The sequence below is a fragment of the Amblyraja radiata genome, chromosome 12 (assembly GCF_010909765.2).
Source record: "Amblyraja radiata isolate CabotCenter1 chromosome 12, sAmbRad1.1.pri, whole genome shotgun sequence".
Lineage (NCBI taxonomy): Eukaryota > Metazoa > Chordata > Chondrichthyes > Rajiformes > Rajidae > Amblyraja > Amblyraja radiata.
This window is the reverse complement of record NC_045967.1, coordinates 19,330,769-19,355,440: the sequence shown is the minus strand read 5'-3', so window position 1 is coordinate 19,355,440 and position 24,672 is coordinate 19,330,769. Positions and strand designations below refer to the sequence as shown.

Below are 24,672 nucleotides of genomic sequence, written 5' to 3'. Positions count from 1 at the left end.
CCACCGGAAAAGGTGTGGCCTTCATGGCATGATTGACAGGAGAGAGATTCTCAACATTTTTTAAACACTAGTAACACTTATTTTTCATTGATGGGAAGAATACTCTGCACCTGCTGAGCAGAGGGGGACTGAGTAAGATGGCCAAAAATCACAGCCGTAAGTGGTAGCGTTTTATCTAAAATCAATATACAGTGCAAACAGGAAGTTGCCCAAAGCACCCAAACCACCATTTGCAGTAGTGCCTTTAAACTTCAAGCCAAAGCACCCAAACCACCATTTGCAGGAGTGCCTTTTAACGTCAAGCCAAAGCACCAACCCACCATTTGCAGGAGTGCCTTTTAACTTCAAGCCAAAGCACCCAAACCACCATTTGCAGGAGTGCCTTTTAACTTCAAGCCAAAGCACCCAAACCACCATTTGCAGGAGTGCCTTTTAACATCAAGCCAAAGCACCCAAACCACCATTTGCAGTAGTGCCTTTTAACTTCAAGCCAAAGCACCCAAACCGCCATTTGCAGGAGTGCCTTTTAATAGCAATGTCACAAAATTTTGAGATTTAAAAAATCAAGTCTGTAATTTATCCCATCAGATAAAGCATAAAAAGAAGTTTAATTTGACACCTAATTCACTTTCATATCTCATGTATTTAAAAAGTTATGGCCATTTTCATACTCGGAAATTAGCATCTTGTTCCCTATTGATTTTCTATGGACGTAACAAAAAAGCTGTGATCGTGGACAGTCAAAAGCCCATAACTTTCTTAAAAATTAAGAGAACTGAATGAAATTTTCAGTTATCATAGATTGAAGCATTCTGAAACAAATATAAAATAATCTTACTTGGATGACCTGAAATTAAAGCATATAATTAGTTAGTTACCCAAGTGTAGCTAATTTCAAACTTCAATTACTAGATCTAAACATCTATCCATTTCTTAATAAATGATTAACATTTTTAAATAGCCTAAGTGTGCAAATAATATTCATAAATAATTCACAATAAAACATGATTTTTAAATCTCATTTACATTAATTTATAGGCCAAATGGAAGGAATTTAGTGTTCAATTGCTGTAAATTAAAGTCCATTTTAAATCAGCTTTCTAGTGGGATCCTGTGAACGCGCTGGTTTAGAACGTTCACATTGCGGTAGATTTGTGCCCTCAAATGCCCAGAAAAATACTGCGGGATATAATGGGGCCAAAATGAGCTACTCGCAATATTAAACTTTGTATAAAGGGATCTTAAGAAGCCCTTTTTAATGTAAAAATAAGCTACATACCTTCTGTGGTTTGCTCTATGGGACCCTGACGGCTGCCGGTGGTCGCGGGTTTAGAGATTGATTTTTAAACTACTATAAATATTATCCAAGGCCTTTAAAACTAATAATAGCTTTTGCGACGGGGTCTTCCAGCGATTTTTCGTTAATAATTAACAAGGCTGAACATCTTCGATTTGAACAGCCTAGAGAAAATCGCGTTTTAAACCCGCCCCCCTCTAAACGGCGCCAAAATCGCGCACACCCGCAGCGACAGATTTTCAGCGACGCTTCAGGTAGGCTTTGCAACATACCTACTTTTAACGTCAAGCCAAAGCACCAACCCACCATTTGCAGGAGTGCCTTTTAACTTCAAGCCAAAGCACCCAAACCACCATTTGCAGGAGTGCCTTTTAACTTCAAGCCAAAGCACCCAAACCACCATTTGCAGGAGTGCCTTTTAACATCAAGCCAAAGCACCCAAACCACCATTTGCAGGAGTGCCTTTTTACTCCAACCCAAACCCCCTAAACAACTATTTGCAGGCAGTGCCTTTTTACTTCAAACCAACCATATTTTCATTTTCAAACCACATTAAGGGGACTGTTTAGTAGACATGTGTTCAGTGTTATTCAGAGCTCAGAGAGACGTGACCCTCTGGCTTCCTCCATCTTGCAGAGACTGAGTGAGGCACACCACTTCCTGGTTTTATAGTCCCTCCCCCTCCCTCCAGCAGGAGCAGTAGAGAGAATGGTGAATTTTTAAAAAACATGAATATCTCTCTGATTTTTCATCGTTGGGAAAAATCCTCTGGTCGAGGAAGGCGGACTTGGGCTCTTAGCGAGGTGGCCAAAAAAGACGGCGTCGGTGGCGGCATTCTCTCGGAAACAGTGGGCCAAAAGCGGTCAAGATCAGACTTTTAGTAATATAGATAGAAGATACTGAGATGTTCCTGAGGGGGAGCAATATCATCAGGGTACTGGCAAAGGCGCCTAATGAAGCTAATATGGCCAAATGCAAAAAGATGCCAGCAATGAGGCACACTGGTGGAGCCGCTACTTCAAAGCGTCAGAGACCCGGGTTTAATCCTGACCTCGGGTGTTGTCTGTGTGGAGTTTGCACATTCTTATGGTGACCACGTGGGTTTAGTCCCACGTCACAAAGGCGTGTAGAGTTGTAGGTTAATTGGCCCCTGTAATTACCCCTAGTGTGTAGGGAGTGGATAAGAAAGTGGGAAAAAATAGAACTAGTGTGAACGGGCGATCGATGTTTGGAGTGGATTCGGTGGGCCGAAGGATCTTTTTCCTTGCCGTATCTTTCAATCAATAAGTTTTGTGACTTAAATGAAATAATTAGCAGCTGATGCTCTGTGACATGTCACTGTGGTATAGAAATAAGCAGCCTTTATGATCAAGTCAAAATGAAGTTTGAAGCTCAACTAAGATTCATACATAAAGTTCACCATTATTACTCTATTACCTATTACAAATATATGCAATTTCCTGATTTGTGTTATGTCTTTGGTAATAAATTACATTTATTATATTTTTTGATTTGTCTATATGGTGTCATGCGGTTGATAGTGGTGCCGATTGTACTGTTAGAGGGTTATTTACTGACTGCAGGACATTTTAATCGGCACAACATCCATGTTGGGAAGACCATAAGCTCATTGGGAGGGATGTAGCTGCAAAAGGTTAGTGTAGCTGCAGTTGTGAAAGCAATCGTGAGGAATGGGTCAGACCTAGCACTATCCAATGCAACCTATGAACCACATCCCTAGAAAAAGACAGGCAAGCAATAGGTTCAAAGTTTTTTTTTAAAACAATATTGCATCTTCCAGTCTATATATTAACTTCAAATGATCAATTTACTGAATGAAACAAGCCAAGCATTACACACACTAATAAATGACCACTATTTGTCTCCAAGAGATAATTAATATTTGCTGCAGGATCAGCGAAAATTATTCATCATTATAGAATAACTCTTTATTTGTAACATGCTGTCCAATCACTGATTTATATTTATTCTAGCCATGTAACAGAGGCACATCAAATCAATATTCAGTGATCCGCTGCCTGCTAATCATGCTACACTCTGAATATTTTTATTACATTATATAATTTTCACATTAAAATTACTTTTCTCTTACATTTAATTGTATTATTCATTCACTAGTTAGGTAATCACTGGAATCATTGAAGAAACTTCTTGCTGTATAATAACGTGCATTAGATATATTGGGATCGCTGCTGATTTCATTGATGGAATAGTCGCTGGACAAACCCGCTTGTTTGTCTCTAAACGAAGGTGAATTATGCACACTATCAGATGAGGTTGGAAAAATGTCTGCCACATTTCTCAGAGGAGATGGCTGCCTGTAAGGGCCTTCCTCTGAGGATTCAGAACTGATGCTACTTGTTGAATGAAGGGAAGTATGAAATGCTTCAGGATCTATACCGACTGACAGCACTCTTGATGTGATGGGTGTTGATACCATATTTTTGGGACCATCAGCATATGTAAACACATCATTATTTCCTGAAGAAAATCTTTGTGGTGACAAATTAAATGACTGCGAAACTGAGGGAATAGTTGATCTTGGTGGACTGGAGTAATCTTTGTGTATGAAAGACTGGGATATGGGCGAACCTTTCAAAAAGCCACTGTCTTCAAACCTGCTGGTCCGAAATGAGTCATAGAGATTTGAACCTTGACTACGAGAAGGAACGCCCTGTGACCTGTCAGATGCATGGTCACGAAGCAATGTTAGTGATAATGGAGACAGCGGCTGAAATGACGGGTAGGGAAATGATGTTGGCGGGATTTGGGATTGTGAGCGAGCGGATGGTGAGGGAGGTGGTGGCACATTGGGCAATGGGCTTTGCAGTGTGCCTTGGGATCTTGAATACGCATTGGAATCAGGTCCCTGCCGTGATCTTGACGATAACTGTTGGTATGATGGGAAACGAGATTGTTGTTGTGATACTGCATAAGGTGGCGATGAAGCCACTGGTTGATAAAATGATTCATGCCATGACTGATTTTCAGATGGAATATTTGCAAAACTTCTTTGAGTTGGAATATTGCTTATACTGACTTCTCCCGGTGTGGGAGCACCAGTGGCAATCCACCCTTGTATTGATGGTGATGTTGCAATACGAGTTCCTGAATATGGCATACTCACGTATGAACCATCCATGCTTGGTTGGTTTTGGAAGGCATATGATTGTCTACCATTGTTTGTAAAAGGTGTTTGCTGTTCTATATACGAGTGGCTAGCATATGCCCTTTCATCAGGAAGGTAAGCTGGTGGTGGATACTCTTCCTGGGGTATATGTTGCATTAAACGCATGTGGGCCGTGTGGGATTCTTCTGGAAGGTATGGCAAAGAGACGATTGAAAGCGGTTGAGATGGTGGCAAGCTGGGTGTTCGGTACATAATTTGTGACTGGGTGATGGGCTGTTGGTTGAAACCTAGAGGAAGAGGACTTACTGGGTATACTGATGAGTGGGCACTAACTGGTTGCTGCATTCTAACAGCACTTTCTTTAGGAATATATTGTAACCTGGGACTAAAATCTCCTGCTGAGACCCCGCCTTGGTATGCAAACTGATTTGGCTGAAAGGGGGTCGCACTTGGTCCACTAAAAGATTGTGTCCTGAGTGTTTGGAGAGTAGGATGTGAGTATGTGTGTGGTAGACTAGCATATGATGCTGGTTGTGATCTGGAATGGGCTACTTGCCTGGGCTGAGGAAGGAATGGTGATATGGGGGCTTGGGATAGAGAGTATTGTGAAGGAATGACTGGATCAGCATATGATTCAACACTTAAATCACCACCATCATCTGACATATAAGGTGTTCTGTTGTAAATCTCTGGACTATCCGAGTCCAAAGTATCATAGGCTTCTGAAATCGGGTCAGGAGCATGCATTGAAGCAATTGGTTTTCTTGATGACCTCCTTGTTGCAAAAGGATTAGTAGTATCACTATTCGGATCCGGTCGGTATGGATACTGCATGCCTGCTTGTGACCTCACTGCTGAACGAATGGTTGTAAGACGGGGGGATGATAGAGATAACGGTTTGTGGCTGTCTCGGCTAATACTCCTTAGAACTTTGTCAGGAACAGAATGCATTGGACCTTCCCTAGTTTGGAAGTATGGTGCTATAGCAGGAAATGACGACTGCCTGGGGGGGGAGGGAATTTGGCATCTATAGTCTGGCTGTGTTGCCTCCATGTCCGAAGTGACCAATTCTCCATTATCACTTACTGGAGCCGCCTCATTAAACAATATTCTCTTTGAGTGATATGATTCTGGATATTCCGGCATTGGCATATCCTCATGTGGAACAGGCAATCCTGCATCGGACGTCCTTCTTGGCGATGAAGCAGGTGGAGATGAAGGGGGTGAGATTGTTTTTTGCAACGATAACTTTCTCGGGGTTACGATCGGTGAATCTGGCAGTGTTGTGTCAGGCAGTCCCGTGTCTTGCAATGATACCTTTCTTGGGCATAGGGGCGGTAATATTTGTTGTTCTGACACTGTCGTATCTACACGTGAAATAGGCATCCCTACATCTTGCAGTGACATCCTTCTTGGCGATGGAGGCTGTGAGGCTTGAGATTGTGGCTGTGTTGTGATCATATCTGAAATAGGTAATTCCACATTTTGCAGTGACATTTTTCTTGGGGTTGTGTACTGCGAAGCTTGATAATCTATCGGTATCATTTCTTGAGTCAATGTTGAATCTCTCAGTGATAACCTCCTTGGAGTTGTCTGCCGTGAAGGTTGATAATCCGGTGATGGTATTTCCCTTGGCGAAATGGGTAACTCAACTTCTTGCAGTGATAACTTTCTTGGGGTTGTGAATGGCGTAGCTTGGTAATCTTGTTGTAATGAGTCTCTTATTAATGATCTTTTAGGTTCTCTCGGTTGATATTGTTGTTGCGACCAGGGAATGAGGGTTTGGCATGTGGGTTGTAACTGTGTAGATCGCACGCAAGGGCACACTGATTGTGGAGATAGTGGGCGAGGCGAGTATGCACGGGAGACACGTGAGCGAAGGGGCCGTGGGCAAATATCTCTTATCTGAGGAGGTGGGAGAGCAACTGTTTCAGTGGTTCTCTGGCTTGTTTCTGTAGAAATATTGGATGAAACTGTTTTATGAATTGGTATCCTTTCACGTTTGTGTCGCCCTTGGCGGTGACGTGGTGTCTTGACTATTTTACCATAGCAAACGGGTGTGCCGTGCTTTCTTGAGGCACCAACGGTATATTTCCTTGTGCCTTCTGGAGATCCACTTTCGATTATGGTTATTGTGGGACATCTGAAATAAAGTTTGATTTTAAGTATGTGATCTAATGAAAAGCTATTCGAATAGAAAAATTATGCAAATTCTTCTTAATTATCAACAAATTAAAGGGTCAGGCATGATCTGTTAGTGTTTTTTTATTGCTAGAATAATTTATAACCTATACCTCAGATTTAGATATTTGTCAGTATTCATGTAACTAATACAAAATACATCTGGGAAAACCGATCTTTCTCAATACATTCCCTGTACATGGACACTTTGTTCTACTTACCATACTCCAGTCATTCCTCAGTCATTTTGTGCTGAAGTGGATGCTGCATTTAGCCCCATTACCCATTTGGGGTATCTCAACAAAAAAATCTTAAAGTTGCTTACATTTATGCTTAAAAGATCACTGGTATTTACCTCCAATTTAATGCCCCAACGCTAGTCCCGGTGCCACCAGTGTGCAGAGCAAAAGCCGCTGTATTATTGATGTGTCAGGCAGAGCCTTAGTGGAATCCTCATGCCAATGAGCACATTAATACAATGCTGCCATGGAGGCAGAGGGAAGAAGGAACACTCATCTTTCAAGTCTGTGGCTGCACGCCCTCTCCGAGCCTCAGCACCGTCATGCGCATGTATCGATTCTAATCTTGCAGGTGATCATAAGCCATTGAAAACACAAGCTCAACCAGAGATCAGTGCACTGATTTCTTAGGTTCTTGTTACCACTTTTAATTCTGCACTCTGCATCTTCCCCTTTGCTCTACCTATTGTACCTGAGTCTGACTTGATTGTATTTATGTTTAATATTATCTGATCTGTTTAGCTAGCATGCAAAACAAAGCTTTTCACTATACCTCAATACACGTGACAACAATAAATCTAAATCTGAACCACAGGCAGTGCAATGACCAGTCTTGAATAAAACCATTGGTGCCAATTCAGGAGTGAAACTACAAAGTGGTGGAGGAACTCAGTGGGTCAGGCAGAATCTGTAGAAGGAAAGGACAGACAATGTTTTTCGTTGGAACTCTTCTTCAGGTTAATTGTAAGAAGGGGGAGAAAGCTGGAAAAGAAAAGTAGGGCCTAGACAAACCCTGACAAGTTTAAGGAGACAAAGGGCGTCATAGAAGGAGAGGAGGAGTAAATGTTAAAGCCGGAGGGAATGATGTAGGTGGAAGGTGTAAAAATAGGCATGAAAGGAAAAGGAGGGGAGAGATGGGACGAAAAGGTGCCTAGAAACTGAACATTTGGGCTAATTTATCGTACTCACACTCAAATTCGCAGTGAAATCTTGGCACATGGTGGAATATTCCAGAGATGGCACATGGCCTACTAAAAGATCTGAAGAATTTCCTGTGGTGGATGCCTGGTTTCTGCGCAGAACACAATTTATTCATTTGCCAAAAGAGGCCAGACATTACATTCCCTCATATGCTTCTCTGCAGTTCAACGTCCTAATTGCAGCATGTCCACCAATTAATCCCTGATCTATTTTGTGAAATTACTTGATTCAACTGTTCCTAGCTTACGACTTCCATGGAGAGATCATGGCTGTATTTCTATTTCACTATAGTGTATAGGAATTCTTATATCTGGAGGAGACACCTGGAGTCACCGCCTGCCAGAGTCCAACTATGATGACCCTTGAGGTTCTCATGTCTCTCCAGGCGTTCTCGACTTCTCTCTTGGCATTTACAACCCTGATGAAAATTTCACTAAATCTAATGGCACTCACGATAACCCCTGCACCAGCTCTCTTCTGCAACCCTGGGTGTGTTGCTAGTGTCTGATTGCAGTGAGGACGTGTGTACATAAAGGCAATTCTGTTCTCAGTGAAATCTGCGGCAAAGTGTCAGAAGCTGTGGCCAGCTGGGCCCATTTCACTGGGAAGTGTGCAAGTAATTTTAGTGCATGATTTTGGGTATAAACCACCAGATTGCTGTCTCTAATGTAGTTTTGGTCAACTTTACTATTATTTGTGGATGATTCTAATTGTGTGTTTGTGTCATATGCAACATTCAGTGATTCAGTGCGACAAATAGGATTAAATTTAATTTCCAGGTAATAGCTTGACCTCTGGACACGATGCATCAATCTTCAAAAACTGCTGTCATTATAACAACGAGTCTGCTCCTGCTTTCTTTTTAAACAGCAGAAAAATGTATTAAGTCATTTACTAAGCAATGATAGTAACAGAGTAAAGTGTCAATTTAGTGCTAAAGGAAAGGTGTGCCAATAGTCAATATTCTGTTGTAAATAATTGTAGCACAGTGGCTCAGCTGGTAGAGCTGCTGCTTCACGGTGCCAGATACCCAGGTTTTATCATGACCTCGGGTGCTGTCTGTGTGTAGTTTGGATGTTCTCCCTGTAACTGCATGGGTTTCCTCCTGGTGCTCTGGTTTCACCCCACATACCGATGATGAGTGGGTTTGTTGGGTAATTGGCCTGTGTAAAATGCCCCTAGTGTGTAGGGAGTGGATGAGAAAGTGGGAGGGCTGAAGGGCTTGCTTCCATGCTGTATCTTTCAATCATCGTTAGCCAGAAATGTGAAATTCGCCTTGAAATGTGAAATTTAATCCAGTCTGTGAAAATCAGATTTGAGGCACTCACAATCAGTAATGCCAGTCAATGCTGAGGAACATGACTGCAAGTTAAAACTTTGTTGTTGGAAGCTATACCATCAGAATGTTTTACTTATTCCACACACCTACATTCTTCTTGGATACAGGGTCTCGAAACCCAGCACAAAATGCTGAGCATGGGTGAAATTTTGTATGAAGTATTATAGAGGTGCCACAGTATTAAGTAAGTGAAGTGATTTTAATCTGGCTCTTTGTAGTAGAGAATGAGGAGATAGGAATTTTCATAGATAATATTGTTGATGATAAGATTTTGCCAGCCATTTGCTTACCTGAAGGTGTGCTTGGCATGAAAGGGATTTGTGGCACATTACTTAGAACATATGTGGCTTAAATGCAGATTGAATATAATCTTATCAATAATGTTGATTGAAATAATGACTGTTCTGGACTACATAAAATGAATTAGTCTGGAATTGATTCATTCCGAAGATCAGGAGTACATAGTTGACTCCTTTCTGTCACAATACATTCCTTAAAAATTGAACAATAGATTTAGGTTTATGTTTATTATTGTCATGTGTACCGAGGTACGATGAAAAGCTTTCTTTTAAGATCATGCAATATCCAGTTTCAAAAAGTCAAGTAACTTGGTGTACGATATTTTTTGTTTCTTTTACAATTAGAATTTTAATTTAAACTAGACCAACTGGGACCCGTGGGTAGGGGAGGGGTGGAGGGGGTTTAGGGGAGGGAGGGTGGGGGAAGAGGAAGGGGGAGAGAAAGGGAGGGGCAGAGTGGGAGAGAGAGAGAGAGGGGAGAGAGAGGGAGGGAGAGAGGGGAGAGATGGAGAGGGAGAGGGAGAGGGAGAGGGAGAGAGAGAAATGCAACCGTACGTCATGTGTTCAGAATGTTCTGGAAATGAAGCGTGCACATCTCATGCACGAAAGCTGTCGCAGCTCTGTGGAATTCAGGGGAGAAGCCTGCTGCGCCACACTCACACTAACACCCCCCCCCCCCCCCCCCCCCAACACACACACAGCGGGTCCGATCTAAGCTGTCAATTACATCTTTTTTTTTTTTAACTCTTTGAAATTAAAAGTTAATGTTAAGAATTAGTGATAAGTGAGAAATAATTCAATTCAATGAAAAACAATGGAATCAACAACCTGGCAGGCTGGTGGGGGGGGGGGGGGGGGGGGGGCAGGACCAGGAGGCAGTTGGGCCAGATGCAAAGGCATTGTGAGGTCAGCAGCTGGGCAACCTTAATATTTTTTTTAAATGTCAGTTTGGTTATAAATTTTAGTAAATATCTCGGGAAATAATTGACCAAATGCATAGAGGATTGGATTTTTGAAATCATAAGGAAAATCTCTACCGGAAGATGTAAAAATTTAACTGTTATTTTAACGTCAGCAGCTGGGCAGCGGCCAGATTTTAAAAAAAGGTCAGATTGGTCAACAATTTTAATAAAAGTCAGAAAAATAATGTACCAAATGTAAAGAGGAGTGGATTTCTAAAATCACAAGGAAAATCTCTACTGAAATATGTAAAGATTTTCCCGTTTTGGCGTCTGGTTTTCGAGGAAGTACGTTTCAATGGCAAAATGACACGCACACACACAGTTTTAAAAGTATACTAGACCAAGTGCAGACCCGTTGAGTCTGTTCTCCCAACGTGCGGTTGGGGGGGGGAGGGGGGCGGCATGTGGCGTCACACACACTAACTACCACCCTGCACACACGCTAACTACCCCCCTTCATATTATATTAATATTATTACTTTTCTCCTTTTACCCCATAACCGCCCTATCCACTGACGCATTGCCCCCAACTCGCAGGCGCGTCTAGAGAGGGGGGGGGGAGTAGAGAGTGAGGGCAGTGAGAGAATGGGGAGAGGCAGAGAGAGAGGGGCAGAGACAAAAGGGCAAGAGAGAGGGACAGGGGGGTGGAGGGGAGGTGGGTGTGTGAGGGGGGGGAGGGTGGAGGAGGAGGGGAGAGGGAGATGGGGAGAGAGTGGGGAGGGGGAGATGGGGAGAGAGGGGGGAGGGGAAGATGGAGAGAGAGGGGGGGGGGGGAGCAGAGGGGAGGGGGGAAGGGAGAGAAGGGGGATGAGGATGGGGAGGGGAAGAGAGCGGGGAGGGTGAAGGGGGAGACAGGGGGAGGGGGAAAGGGGTGGTAGAGGGGGGAGGGGGGGAAGGGTGGGTGAGGGGGGTAGAGAGTGGTGGGGGAAGGGGAGGGGAGAGGGGTAGTTGAGAGGAGAGGGATGGGGGATAAGAGGGGAGGGGAGAGAGGAGAGGGGGAGGAAGAGGGGGAGGGGAGGAGAGGGGGAGGAAGAGGGGGAGGGGAGGATGAGGGAGAGAGTGGAGGGGGAGAGAGAGGAGGGGTGAGAGAGAGGAGGGGGAGAGAGAGAGGAGGGGATGGAGAGAGAGGGGAGAGAGAAAAAGGGGGGAAAAGAAGAGGGAGTGAGAGGAACGGGGGAGAGAGAGAAGGGTGGACTGGGGGAAAGGCACGGGGGGGAAGGGAGGGAGAGGAAGAGATCTCCCACCCCTGTCCCATTGTGATATCATATGTAAATGAGATCCACTGTGATTGTACATCTGTGAGATGGCAATGTGACATGCAGCAGTTTGATTTTAGTGGGACCACGTGAAGGTTCCAATCCCCCACCCGTCCCATTGTGATGTCATCATATGTAAATGAGATCCATTGTGATTGGACATCTGTGAGGTTGCTCTGTGACTCATGCAGCAGTTTGATTTGAACAATTATATTCAAATTCTGGGGAAATAATTGATCAAATCTAGAGAGGAGTGGATTTATGAAATCATAAGTTTCCCTACCAAAATATGTAAAAATCTCCGCGATTTTGCGTCTGGTTTTCGAGGAGATACGTTTCAAAGCAAAATGACATACACCCACACACATACAGAGTTTTAAAAGTATACTAGACCAAGTGCAGACCCGTTGGGTCTGTTTCCCCCAACGTGTGGTTGCAGGGGAGGAGGGGCGGCATGCGGCGTCACACACACTAACTACCCCCCCCGCACACAAGTTAACTACCCCCTTTGGCGCGTCTAGATAGGGAGGGGGGGTGTAGAGAGTGAGGGCAGAGAATGGGGAGAGACAGAGAAAAAGGGGCAGAGACATAAGGGCAAGAGACAGAGGGAGGTGGATGTGGCGGGGAGGAGAAGAGGGAGGGTGGGGGGGGGAGGGGTGAGAGAGAGATGGGAGGAGAGAGAGAGGGGAGGAGAGAGAGGAGAGAGTGGGGAGAGGGGGGAAGGGAAGGGGGAGAGGGGGGGAAGGGAAGGGGGAGAGGGGGGAAGGGAAGGGGGAGAGGGGGGAAGGGAAGGGGGAGAGGGGGGAAGGGAAGGGGGAGAGGGGGGGTAAGGGAAAGGGAATGGTGGGGGGGAAGGGAGGAGGAGAGAGGGTGGGGTGAGGATGGGGTGGAAGGGAGGGGGTAGGGGAGGGGTGGAGGGAGAGGGGAAGGGAGAGAGAGGAGGATGAGGATGGGGAGGGGAAGAGAGCGGGGAGGGATGGGGAATAAGAGGGGAGGAGGGGGAGGGGAGAGGAAAGAGGGAGGAAGAGGGGGAGGGGAGAGGTGGAGAGAGATTGAAGGGGGAGAGAGGAGAGGGAGAGAGTGGAGGGGAGAGAGTGCAGGGGAGAGGGAGGAGGGGGAGAGAGATAGAAGGGGGAGAGAGAGAGGAGGGGGAGAGATGTGTGTGTGTATATGTATATATATATATGTGTGTGTATATATATATATGTATGTTTTACACACACACACATACATACACACATATATATATATATCTTCTATCATATCTATATACTTTTAAAACTCTGTGCGTGTGTGGGTGTATGAGGTTGGAGGAGGCGCAGACAAACAAGATGAGTGTTTTAGTAATAGATAGATAGATAGATAGATAGATAGATAGATAGATAGATAGATAGATAGATAGATAGATAGATAGATAGATAGATAATAAAACTACTTACTTTTCTTTCTCTTTGGATCTGACAAAGGAGACGGTATAAAACATTGCAATTAAAGCTAAAATGACAAACACAGCAATCAGGCTGGCAGCGATGAGATCCTCCACCATATCTCTCATGGACTGTTTGCCAACGACGTGTTTAGGTTTTATTAAATCGGCATCTACCAATTCTTCTAGAAAATCCAAGAAAAAGTAAATTGTTTCTCATATTAGTCATTTCAGTGTACAGAAAATTAGACTTAAAATTAACTTGCTCCAGCATCAAATACTAGTTGTGGAAGAGAGTTTATAATTTTACCACACTTCTTTACTCCTGAAATATTTGCAAATAATTTACAATTGAAAATAAATAACATAAGTATAGAAAGAGTATATGAAAATACATTTCTTGGTGTGATCTTAGGCCACAAAATCTGCTGGAAACCACATATAAACCACGTCAAAGCAAAACTGGCAAAGTCTATAGCAACATTGGGAAAATCAAAACACATTCTGGACCACAAATCATTACATACTCTGTATAATTCAATTCAATTCAATTCAATTCAATTTATTGTCATTTGGACCCCTTGAGGTCCAAACGAAATGTCGTTTCTGCAGCCATACATTACAAACAAATAGACCCAAGGCACAACATAATACTCATATTGCCATATCTGAGTTACTGTGTGGAGATATGGGCTAACACCTACTAAACCAACCTACAGCCGTTATGCACATTACAAAAAAGAGCAATAAGAATTATCAATAACGTTGGATATCTTGAACATACCAATTTATCATTCTTAAAGTCACATACACTGAAGTTCACCGATCCGGTTAAATTTAAGACTGCGCAAATCATGTACAAAGCAAGAAATAATTTACTTCCAAGAAATATACAAAGACTGTTTATGGAAAGACAGGGTGGGTATAATTTGAGGGGAACATAATTTTTAAAAACTCAATGTCAGAACAACTCTTAAAAGTATGTGCATAGCAATATTGGTGAATTTGTGGAATGGTCTGGGCCAGGAGATAAAACTTAGCACAAACATCTCAGTTTAAAAAGATGTACAAAAACACTTTTTTTTAAAGGATATTGGGATGAGGATAGGTGATTGTGAGTGGGATATTTGTTATACTGATTGTATTGGGAAGGGTGATTATAGGGTGATGGGTTGTCAAGTCAAGTCAAGTTTATTTGCCACGTTGTATATATGACTAAGAGATACTGTATAGTATATGAGGGTTTTTTCTTTTCTTTTTTTCTTTCTTTTTTGTATGGCTTTGTAAATATTTGATTAGTGTATAAATGTAAATAATTTAGTGTACATATAGCTGCTAAATTTGTATAAGGTAATTATAAGCAGTTGAATAAGATGTGTGAATTAATAAGCTTTGACTTCTTCCTGCTCCTTTTCGGACACATACGATTTAATTTATTTATAGATATTGTTTATGACACTTTATAAATATTCTTGTTTTGTTTTTTGTATGCTGTTTCACACTTGCTTTTTATTCTTTCTGTTCGAAATAAAGAATTAAATAAATAAATAAACCGTCTAGGCCCTATATCCGATCAGTTTCCTTTGATAGCCTGAAAGCTGTAATTGAATCATTACACTTTATTCTAAATTCCAGGGGATTCGACCTTAGTTAAGGTCCAACAATTTGGAGTATTGTGATCAGTTTTAGTCATCCTGTTATCGGAAAGACATTGGAACAAGTACAGAGAAGATTTAGGAAGACATTGATAGGACTTATGGATCTGAGATGTAGAGAGGTTGGACAGGTTAGGACTTTATTCGTTGGAGAGCAGGATGAAGTGTGCTCTTATTGAGGTATATAAAATTATGAGGGGAATAGATAGGGTAGATGCAGAGTTTTTTACCCGGGGGGGGGGGGGGGGGGGTGGGGGGGGGATCAAGAACCAGTGGATATAGGTTTATGGTGAGAGGGGAAAGATAGGAACCCGAGGAGTGACTTTTTCACACACAGGTTGGTGGGTATGTGGGTGAAGTTGTGGTACATATAGGTACCAACGACATAGGTAAAAAAAGAGAAGAGGTCCTGAAAGAAGAATTTAGGGAGTTAGGTAGAGAGTTAAGGAGAAGGACTGCAAAGGTAACAATCTCAGGATTACTGCCTGTGCCACGCGACAGTGAGAGTAGGAATGGAGCGAGGTGGAGGATAAATGAGTGGATGAGGGACTGGTGCAGTGGGTATGGATTCAAGTTTCTGGATCATTGGGACCTCTTTTGGGGAAGGTGCGACCTGTACAGAAAGGACGGGTTGCACTTGAACTCGAGGGGGACCAATATCCTGGCGGGGAGATTTGCAAAGGCTACTGGGGAGACTTTAAACTAGTATGGTTGGGGGGAGGGACTCAAATTGGGAAAGCTAGCAGTCAGTGTGTGAGGCAGGAGGCAGAGAATGGTAGCACTCTGACCCAAAATGTAGGAGAGAGAGAAGGAAAAGACAATAAACAGAGAATAAGAGAGGGTGGGTTTCTTAAATGTGTATATTTTAATGCTAGGAGCATTGTAAGAAAGGTGGATGAACTTAGAGCCTGGATTGACACCTGGAAGTATGATGTTGTGGCGATCAGTGAAACATGGTTGCAGGAGGGCTGTGATTGGAAACTAAATATTCCAGGATTTTGTTGCTTCAGGTGTGATAGAATTGGAGGGGCAAGAGGTGGAGGTGTTGCATTGCTTATCAGGGAAGATATTACAGCAGTGCTTTGGCAGGATAGATTAGAGGGCTCGTCTAGGGAGGCTATTTGGGTGGAACTGATAAATGGGTAAGGGGTAGCAACACTTATAGGGGTGTATTATAGACCGCCAAATGGGGAGCGAGAATTGGAAGAGCAAATATGTAAGGAGATTGCAGATATTAGTAGTAAGCACAAGGTAGTGATTGTGGGAGATTTCAATTTTCCACACATAGACTGGGAAACACATTCTGTAAATGGGCTGGATGGGTTGGAGTTTGTAAAATGTGTGCAGGATAGTTTTTTGCAGCAATACATAGAAGTACCTACGAGAGAAGGGGCGGTGCTGGACCTCCTGTTAGGAAATGAGACGGGTCAGGTGGCAGAGGTATGCGTTGGGGAACAGTTCGGGACCAGTGATCACAATACCATTAGTTTCAATATAATTATGGAGAGGGTCAGAACTGGACCTAGGGTTGAGATTTTTGATTGGAGAAAGGCTAACTTTGAGGAGATGCGAAAGGATTTAAAAGGAGTAAATTGGGACATTTTGTTTTATGGGAAAGATGTGGAAGAGAAATGGAGTACATTTAAAGGTGACATTTTAAGAGTACAGAATCTTTATGTCCCTGTTCGGTTGAAAGGAAATAGTAAAAATTGGAAAGAGCCATGGTTTTCAAGGGAAATTGGACACTTGGTTCGGAAAAAGAGGGAGATCTACAATAATTATAGGCAGCATGGAGTAAATGAGGTGCTTGAGGAGTATAAAGAATGTAAAAAGAATCTTAAGAAAGAAATTAGAAAAGCTAAAAGAAGATATGAGGTTGCTTTGGCAAGTAAGGTGAAAGTAAACCCAAAGGGTTTCTACAGCTATATTAATAGCAAAAGGATAACGAGGGATAAAATTGGTCCATTAGAGAGTCAGAGTGGACAGCTATCTGCAGAGCCAAAAGAGATGGGGGAGATATTGAACAATTTCTTTTCTTCGGTATTCACCAAGGAGAAGGATATTGAATTATGTGAGGTAAGGGAAACAAGTAGAGTAGCTATGAAAACTATGAGATTCAAAGAAGAGGAAGTACTGACACTTTTGAGAAATATAAAAGTGGATAAGTCTCCAGGTCCGGATAGGATATTCCCTAGGACATTGAGGGAAGTTAGTGCAGAAATAGCAGGGGCTATGACAGAAATATTTCAAATGTCATTAGAAACGGGAATAGTGCCGGTGGATTGGCGTACTGCGCATGTTGTCCCATTGTTTAAAAAGGGGTCTAAGAGTAAACCTAGCAATTATAGACCTGTTAGTTTGACGTCAGTGGTGGGCAAATTAATGGAAAGGATACTTAGAGATAATATATATAAGCATCTGGATAAACAGGGTCTGATTAGGAACAGTCAACATGGATTTGTGCCTGGAAGGTCATGTTTGACTAATCTTCTTGAATTTTTTTAAGAGGTTACTCGGGAAATTGATGAGGGTAAAGCAGTGGACGTTGTATATATGGACTTCAGTAAGGCCTTTGACAAGGTTCCTCATGGAAGGTTGGTTAAGAAGGTTCAACGGTTGGGTATTAATGGTGGAGTAGCAAGATGGATTCAACAGTGGCTGAATGGGAGATGCCAGAGAGTAATGGTGGATGGTTGTTTGTCAGGTTGGAGGCCAGTGACTAGTGGGGTGCCACAGGGATCTGTGTTGGGTCCACTGTTGTTTGTCATGTACATCAATGATCTGGATGATGGTGTGGTAAATTGGATTAGTAAGTATGCAGATGATACTAAGATAGGTGGGGTTGTGGATAATGAAGTAGAATTTCAAAGTCTACAGAGAGATTTATGCCAGTTGGAAGAGTGGTCTGAAAGATGGCAGATGGAGTTTAATGCTGATAAGTGTGAGGTGCTACATCTTGGCAGGACAAATCAAAATAGGACGTACATGGTAAATGGTAGGGAATTGAAGAATGCAGGTGAACAGAGGGATCTGGGAATAACTGTGCACATGTCCCTGAAAGTGGAATCTCATGTAGATAGGGTGGTAAAGAAAGCTTTTGGTGTGCTGGCCTTTATAAATCAGAGCATTGAGTATAGAAGTTGGGATGTAATGTTAAAATTGCACAAGGCATTGGTGAGGCCAATTCTGGAGTATGGGGTATAATTTTGGTCGCCTAATTATAGGAAGGATGTCAACAAAATAGAGAGAGTACAGAGGAGATTTACTAGAATGTTGCCTGGGTTTCAGCAACTAAGTTACAGAGAAAGGTTGAACAAGTTAGGCCTTTATTCTTTGGAGCGCAGAAGGTTAAGGGGGGACTTGATAGAGGTCTTTAAAATGATGAGAGGGATAGACAGAGTTGACGTGGATAAGCTTTTCCCACTGAGAGTAGGGAAGATTCAAACAAGGGGACATGACTTGAGAATTAAGGGACAGAAGTTTAGGGGTAACATGAGGGGGAACTTCTTTACTCAGAGAGTGGTGGCTGTGTGGAATGAGCTTCCAGTGAAGGTGGTGGAGGCAGGTTCGTTTTTATCATTTAAAAATAAATTGGATAGTTATATGGACGGGAAAGGAATGGAGGGTTATGGTCTGAGCGCAGGTATATGGGACTAGGGGAGAATACGTGTTCGGCACGGACTAGAAGGGTCGAGATGGCCTGTTTCCGTGCTGTAATTGTTATATGTTTATATATATATGGTATATGGAAGAAGAGCTGTCAGAGGAGGTAATTGCGCCAGGTACTATAAAAACATTTAAGACATTTGGACAGGTACATTAATAGGAATGGTTTGGAGGAACATGTGCCAAACATGGGTGGGTAGGACTAACGTAGATGGGCCATCTTAATCGGCATAGGCAAGTTGGGGCAAAGGGCCTATTCCATGTTGTTTGACTACGACCAACAGTAAATCTATATTAGATCCCATTAAAGTCAAATAAATTCTCACTCCAGTATTCTAATTGGAGCTTTATTTCACAGTGGCATGTTATGGTATCTTTTAACTCTTGCTCTTTATAAAAGACAAAATTATATAAAGACCACCATGGCTTTAGTTCTGTCATGTCCAGAACCTTTTAATGATCTACACACAGGGATATTTTAATTGTTCTGGCACCTCCACACATTTCACCAATGCGTATTATCCTTTTCAGGTCCAATGTTTATTGAGTATATTTAAATCCATTTGCAGTTTTTCCTCGTTAATCAAGTAATATTGCTGTAGTTTTAAGTCTCTACCTACAATACTTAGAGTCACTTATCTTTGTGTCATTGAACAAGGATTTATGACTGTCATACTGTATGTTACAGGTAATATGTTTAGATAGGGCCCCAACACAGTTCTTTAAGGGATGTCATCAGTCTATCCTTTGAAATTAGATATCTTCGATATTATCTCTACTCTGTATTTCTAACCAATTTTAGTACCTCAACAATATTTATTCTGAAATCCATGAGCTAATATCAAACATAGAAAAGTACAGCACATGAACAGGCCTTTCGGCCCACAATGTCTATGCTGAACATGACAAGAAAAACTCTTGTGTCTGCCAAGTTAAACAAATCCACTCTGCTTGCACGTGATCCATAACTCTCCATTTCCTGCAAATCCATGTGCATTCTTATAATTATAAAACTCTGATCTTGGATGTGTGTGTGTGTGTGCGCGCGTGTATTTATTTGTTTGTGTGCAATCCCCGCGAGCTGCCACCCTCCTCCCACGAGCTGCCGTCCCTTGCCCCCCCCAGCCCTCCAACCCCTCCCCTGCGAGCTGCCGCCGACACCAAAGATCTTAGCTGAAGACTGCTTCAGAACAACCAGCGCTCCTTTGGTCGACACTTGCTCGCCCCGCTTGCGCCTCAGCTCAGGTCTCTCCCCCTCCCCTCTCTCCCCTCCCACTCGCACTCTCTCCCTTAGCTCGGCCCGCACCCTCCCCCCCCCACCTCTTCCCTCTCGCTCCTCACGCTCCCCCTCCCCCTCTCTCTCCCCCTCCTCCACCCCCTCCCCTCCAACGCCTCCCCCTCCCATCCCTCCAACTCCCCTCCCTTCCCCTCTCCCTTCCCCTCTCCCCCCTCCCTCTGTCTCTACCCTCACTCTATACGCCCCCTCCCTCTCTAGGCGCGCCTGCAAGTTGGGGCTCTGCGTCAGTGGATAGGGTGGATATGGGGTAAAAGGAGCCAATGAATAATATTAATATAATATCAAGGGGGGTGGTTAGTGCGTGTGGGGGGTAATTGGTGTGAGTGACGCCACAGGCCGCTGCCCCCCCCCACCCCCAGCAACTGCACATCGAGAGGACGGGACCCAACGGGTCCCACTTGGTCTAGTATCTACGAGAAGCCTCCCAAACACCACTGTTGCATCTGCCTTCACCACCACCCAACAGCGGATTAGTTATATTATCATGAATTACATTTTTATGAAATTATTTGGTGTTTCCATTTTCTTAATCAGCATTTCATTTCTTACACAGACTTCTGGTATTCCTACCTTTGGTTATTTCACCTGTACTTTCATTCACATTTATCAATTCAATGTCTATCGGTTTAGCAGGTACTGTAAGAAAAGAAATTTGAGATTTTATTTGAGGCCACAAGGTGCAGGCCCTTCGGCCCACAATGCCTGTGCTGTTTCTTCCCATCTCCACCCCTTTCTGCTTTCCGCAGACAGTTCCCTCCACAACTCCCTGGTTAACTCGTCCCTTCCCACCCAAATCACCCCCTCCCCAGTTACTTTCACCTGCAACCGCAAGAGATGCAACACCTGTCCCTTTACCTCCCCCCTCGACTCGGTCCAAGGACCCCAACAGTCTTTTCAGGTGAGGCAGTTCACTTGCGCCTCCTCCAACCTCATCTACTGTATCCACTGTTCCAGGTGTCAACTTCTGTACATCAGCGAGACCAAGCTCAGGCTCGGCGTTCGTTTTGCTGAACACCTCCGCTCAGTCTGCCTTTTTTTTAATATATATTTTATTGGCAGCAATTGTATAAAAAAAACTTGACACTTCTACAACTCTAGCACAGCTTCAAATTTTAACATTTTTCAAACAGAACATTTTTAAAAGAGAAGAAAGAGAAGAGAGACAAAAAGGAAATAAAGAAGAAAAAAGAGGAGAAATGTCCATCGACCCACCCATGCGCACGCTCACCCAGCCCTACGATCAGTTTCGAATTTGTGATCAACCATTGTATTGCTCCAGAAATTCAATAGGAGTCCATATTTTTAAAAATTGTTCTGGTTTATCATTCAAGACAAACCTAATTCTCTCTAGATGTAGTGTAGCCATCATTTCTGTAATCCACATCTTCACTGAAGGGACTGCTGTCTTTTTCCAGAATTTAAGTATAAGTTTTTTTGATGATATTAAACCGTAATTGAGAAAGCGTCTTTGAGAAACCATAAGAATGCTACATACGTCCGATATTCCCAGTATTATCTATTTTGGGTCTGGCACTAATGGAGTTTTCAGTGTTTTGGAGGTGGCGCTGAATACCTCCGTCCAAAAACTTTCTATTTTTGTACACTGTACAAAACTGTGGGTTAAGGTGGCTTCTTGAGACTGACATTTATAGCAAAGAGGGGAAACACTGGGGAAAATCTTGCTCAATTTGGTCTTTGAGTAATACAGCCTGTGCAGCACTTTGAACAGTATCAGGCAGTGTCTGGCATGTAAGGAGCAATAATGGATGTATTGTAAGCTTTCGTCCCATATATCCTTGGAGATTTGTTGGACCATCTCATCCTCCCATGCACGCCTATAAACCTCAGATGAACGATGTCGATGTTTTGAGGGACATTGTAAATGTTGGATATCAACTTCTCTGTATCTGCATGTCAATTCAAACACTCATCGAGTTTGTCTGGACCTGCAGAGTAGTCTTGCCTGTATGTTCTCACAGTTCCTAACCTGGAGGTATTATTATTAGTGTTCAGATCGTATTTCTCCTGAAATTCTTGGAAGGAGGAAAGAGTCCCCTTCTGATAAAGGTCTCCCACAGTGTTGATTCCCTTATTCTTCCATTGAGCGAAACCACATCCAAAGTAGAGGATTTAAAAGGATTATTTGCATTAGGAAGGAGAGACATGTCTCTCAATTTGAGACTAAGCTTCAACTGTTTCCAGATACGAATAGTACCATGTATTAGAGGGTTATGCTTATACGTTGACTTATTCAGGGATATTGGAGACAGGACAATCGAGCCTATGAAGAAAGGCAAGCAATCTTCTCTTTCCATTTTTAGCCAGTTTACCTGGTACACCCTCCTCCCCAGGTACTTTCCCCTGCAACCGCAAGAGATGCAACACCTGTCCCTTTACCTCCCCCCTTGACGCCATCCAAAGACCCCAACAGTCTTTTCAGGTGAGGCAGAGGTTCACTTGCGCCTCCTCCAATCTCATCTACTGTATCCACTGTTCCAGGTGTCAACTTCTGTACATCAGCGAGACCAAGCGCAGGCTCGGCGATCGTTTCGCTGAACACCTCCGCTCAGTCTGCCGTAACCTACCTTAATCTCCCGGTTGCTCAGCACTTTAACTCCCCCTCCCATTCCCAATCTGAGCTTTCTGTCCTGGGCCTCCTCCATTGTCAGAGTGAGGCCCACCGCAAATTGGAGGAACCACCTCATATTTTGTTTGGGTAGCTTACTCCCCAGCAGTATGAATATTGACTTCTCTAACTTCAAATAACCCTTGCTTTACCTCTCTCTCCATCCCCTCCCCCTTCCCAGTTCTCCCAACAGTCTTACTGTCTCTGACTACATTCTATCTCTGTCCCGCCGACTCCCCTGACATCAGTGTGAAGAAGGGTCTCGACCCAAACCGTCACCCATTCCTTCTCTCCAGAGATGCTGCCTGGCCCGCTGAGTTACTCCAGCATTTTGTGTCTACCTTCATTTTAAGCCAATACTCCCAGTGGTACTTAGAGAGAAAAAGAGACACGGGTGGTGGAGTCACTCAAGGAGGTCAGGCATCTCTGGAGAATTTGATAGGTGATGTTTTGGGTCAGGACTCTTCTTCAAATGGAGTAGGCACATACTTCAGACTGGGTACTTAGGGAGTGCTGTGTTGTTTCATAAGGATTCTACATAAGCAGGGTGACACAATGGTGCAACTTGTGGAGCGGTTGCCTTACAGTGCCAGAGACCCGGTTCGATCTTGATCTCAGGTGCTGGCTGTGTGGAGTTTTCACATTCTCCCCGTTGATTGTGTGGATTTCCTCTGGGTGCTCATCTTTCCTCCCACATCCCAAAGACTTGCGGGTTTGGAGGTTAATTGGCCTCTGTAAATTGTCGCTAGTGTGTAGGGAGTAGATGGGAAAGTGGGATCACATAGAACTAGTTACCAGGTGATCGATGGTCGGCGTGGACTTGGTGGGCCAAATGGCCTGTTTTCATGTTGTATCTATCAATTAATCCCCAAAAAATAGTTGATCTGGTCCTTGGCCAGCATTTAATGCCCAACCTAACTGGCCTAGGGAAGGTTGCAGTGAGTCACCTTCTTGTGCCACGATGGCACCCCGAGTATAATTCCATCATGTTGTTGGGTAGGGACTTCCAGGATTTCGGCCCAATGACAATAAGGGAACAGCAATGAAGAGGAATATAGGGGTGGTGGTGGCCCTAGCATCAGCTGCCACTGTTCATCTTGATGGTAAAGGTTTTCGAACACTATCGGTGTAGGCTAAGGAAAAACTGAAGCGCACCTCGTATGTTGTAAATGCTGTAGCCATGGTGGAGGGAATGAATGACTCAGTTCACAAGCACACAACGGATGTTGCCTTCAGTGTGCACAGTAATTCACCTGAACATAGAGTGGGAAGCACGGTTTCCTGTTTCCTTCCACATAGTATCTTTTCATATGTTTCTGGACATCCTCCTACCTATGCAGAACTTTATGGTACAATACAACCACCAGCAGCAGAGAATGATAAAACAGACCCTCGTATTTTACTATGTATGCAGTTTATGCATTTCTGTCTCAGATGTGTTTTCAGCACATAAATGAGCACCTGTGTACCTGTCACAAGCTAGACACTACATTCTAAGTCCATAGAACATGAAACATATAACAGTACAACACTGGAACAGGCCCTTTGGCCCATAATGTCTGCACCGAACTCGAAGTGAAGACTAACTCTTATCTGCCTGTACATAAAGCATATCCTGCATATCCATTTGCCTATCTAAACTTCTCTTAAATGCCACTGTTGTATTTGCCTCCACCACCCATATAACCATAATAACAATTACAGCACGGAAACAGGCCATCTCGGCCCTTCTAGTCCGTGCCGAACACGTATTCTCCCCTAGTCCCATCTACCTGCACTCAGACCATTACCCTCCATTCCTTTCCCGTCCATATAACTATCCAATTTATTTTTAAATGATAAAATCGAACCTGCCTCCACCACCTTCACTGCAAGCTCATTCCACACAGCTACCACTCTCTGAGTAAAGTTCCCCCTCATGTTACCCCTAAACTTCTGTCCCTTAATTCTCAAGTCATGTCCTCTTGTTTGAATCTTCCCTACTCTCAGTGGGAAAAGCTTATCCATGTCAACTCTGTCTATCCCTCTCATCATTTTAAAGACCTCTATCAAGTCCCCCCTTAACCTTCTGCGCTCCAAGACCTAACTTGTTCAACCTATCTCTGTAACTTAGTTGCTGAAACCCAGGCAACATTCTAGTAAATCTCCTCTGTACTCTCTCTATTTTGTTGACATCCTTCCTATAATTAGGCGTCCAAAATTGTACACCATACTCCAGAATTGGCCTCACCAATGCCTTGTACAATTTTAACATTACATCCCAACTTCTATACTCAATGCTCTGATTTATAAAGGCC

At 43.4% G+C, this 24,672-nt stretch overlaps 1 protein-coding gene across 1 annotated transcript in view; it reads right to left on the bottom strand.

Moving 5' to 3' along the window:
* Positions 1-3,224: 3,224 nt before the first annotated feature.
* Positions 3,225-24,672, bottom strand: part of LOC116979420 — a 115,850-nt gene continuing 94,402 nt past the window's right edge. Inside the window, exons 23-25 of the mRNA XM_033030984.1 lie at positions 20,320-20,385; positions 13,145-13,316; positions 3,225-6,591 (exon numbers count right to left, since the gene is read on the bottom strand). Of these exons, the coding sequence (XP_032886875.1) occupies positions 3,426-6,591; positions 13,145-13,316; positions 20,320-20,385 (3,404 nt within the window). The 3' untranslated portion in view covers positions 3,225-3,425. The remainder of the gene's footprint in view (positions 6,592-13,144; positions 13,317-20,319; positions 20,386-24,672) is intronic.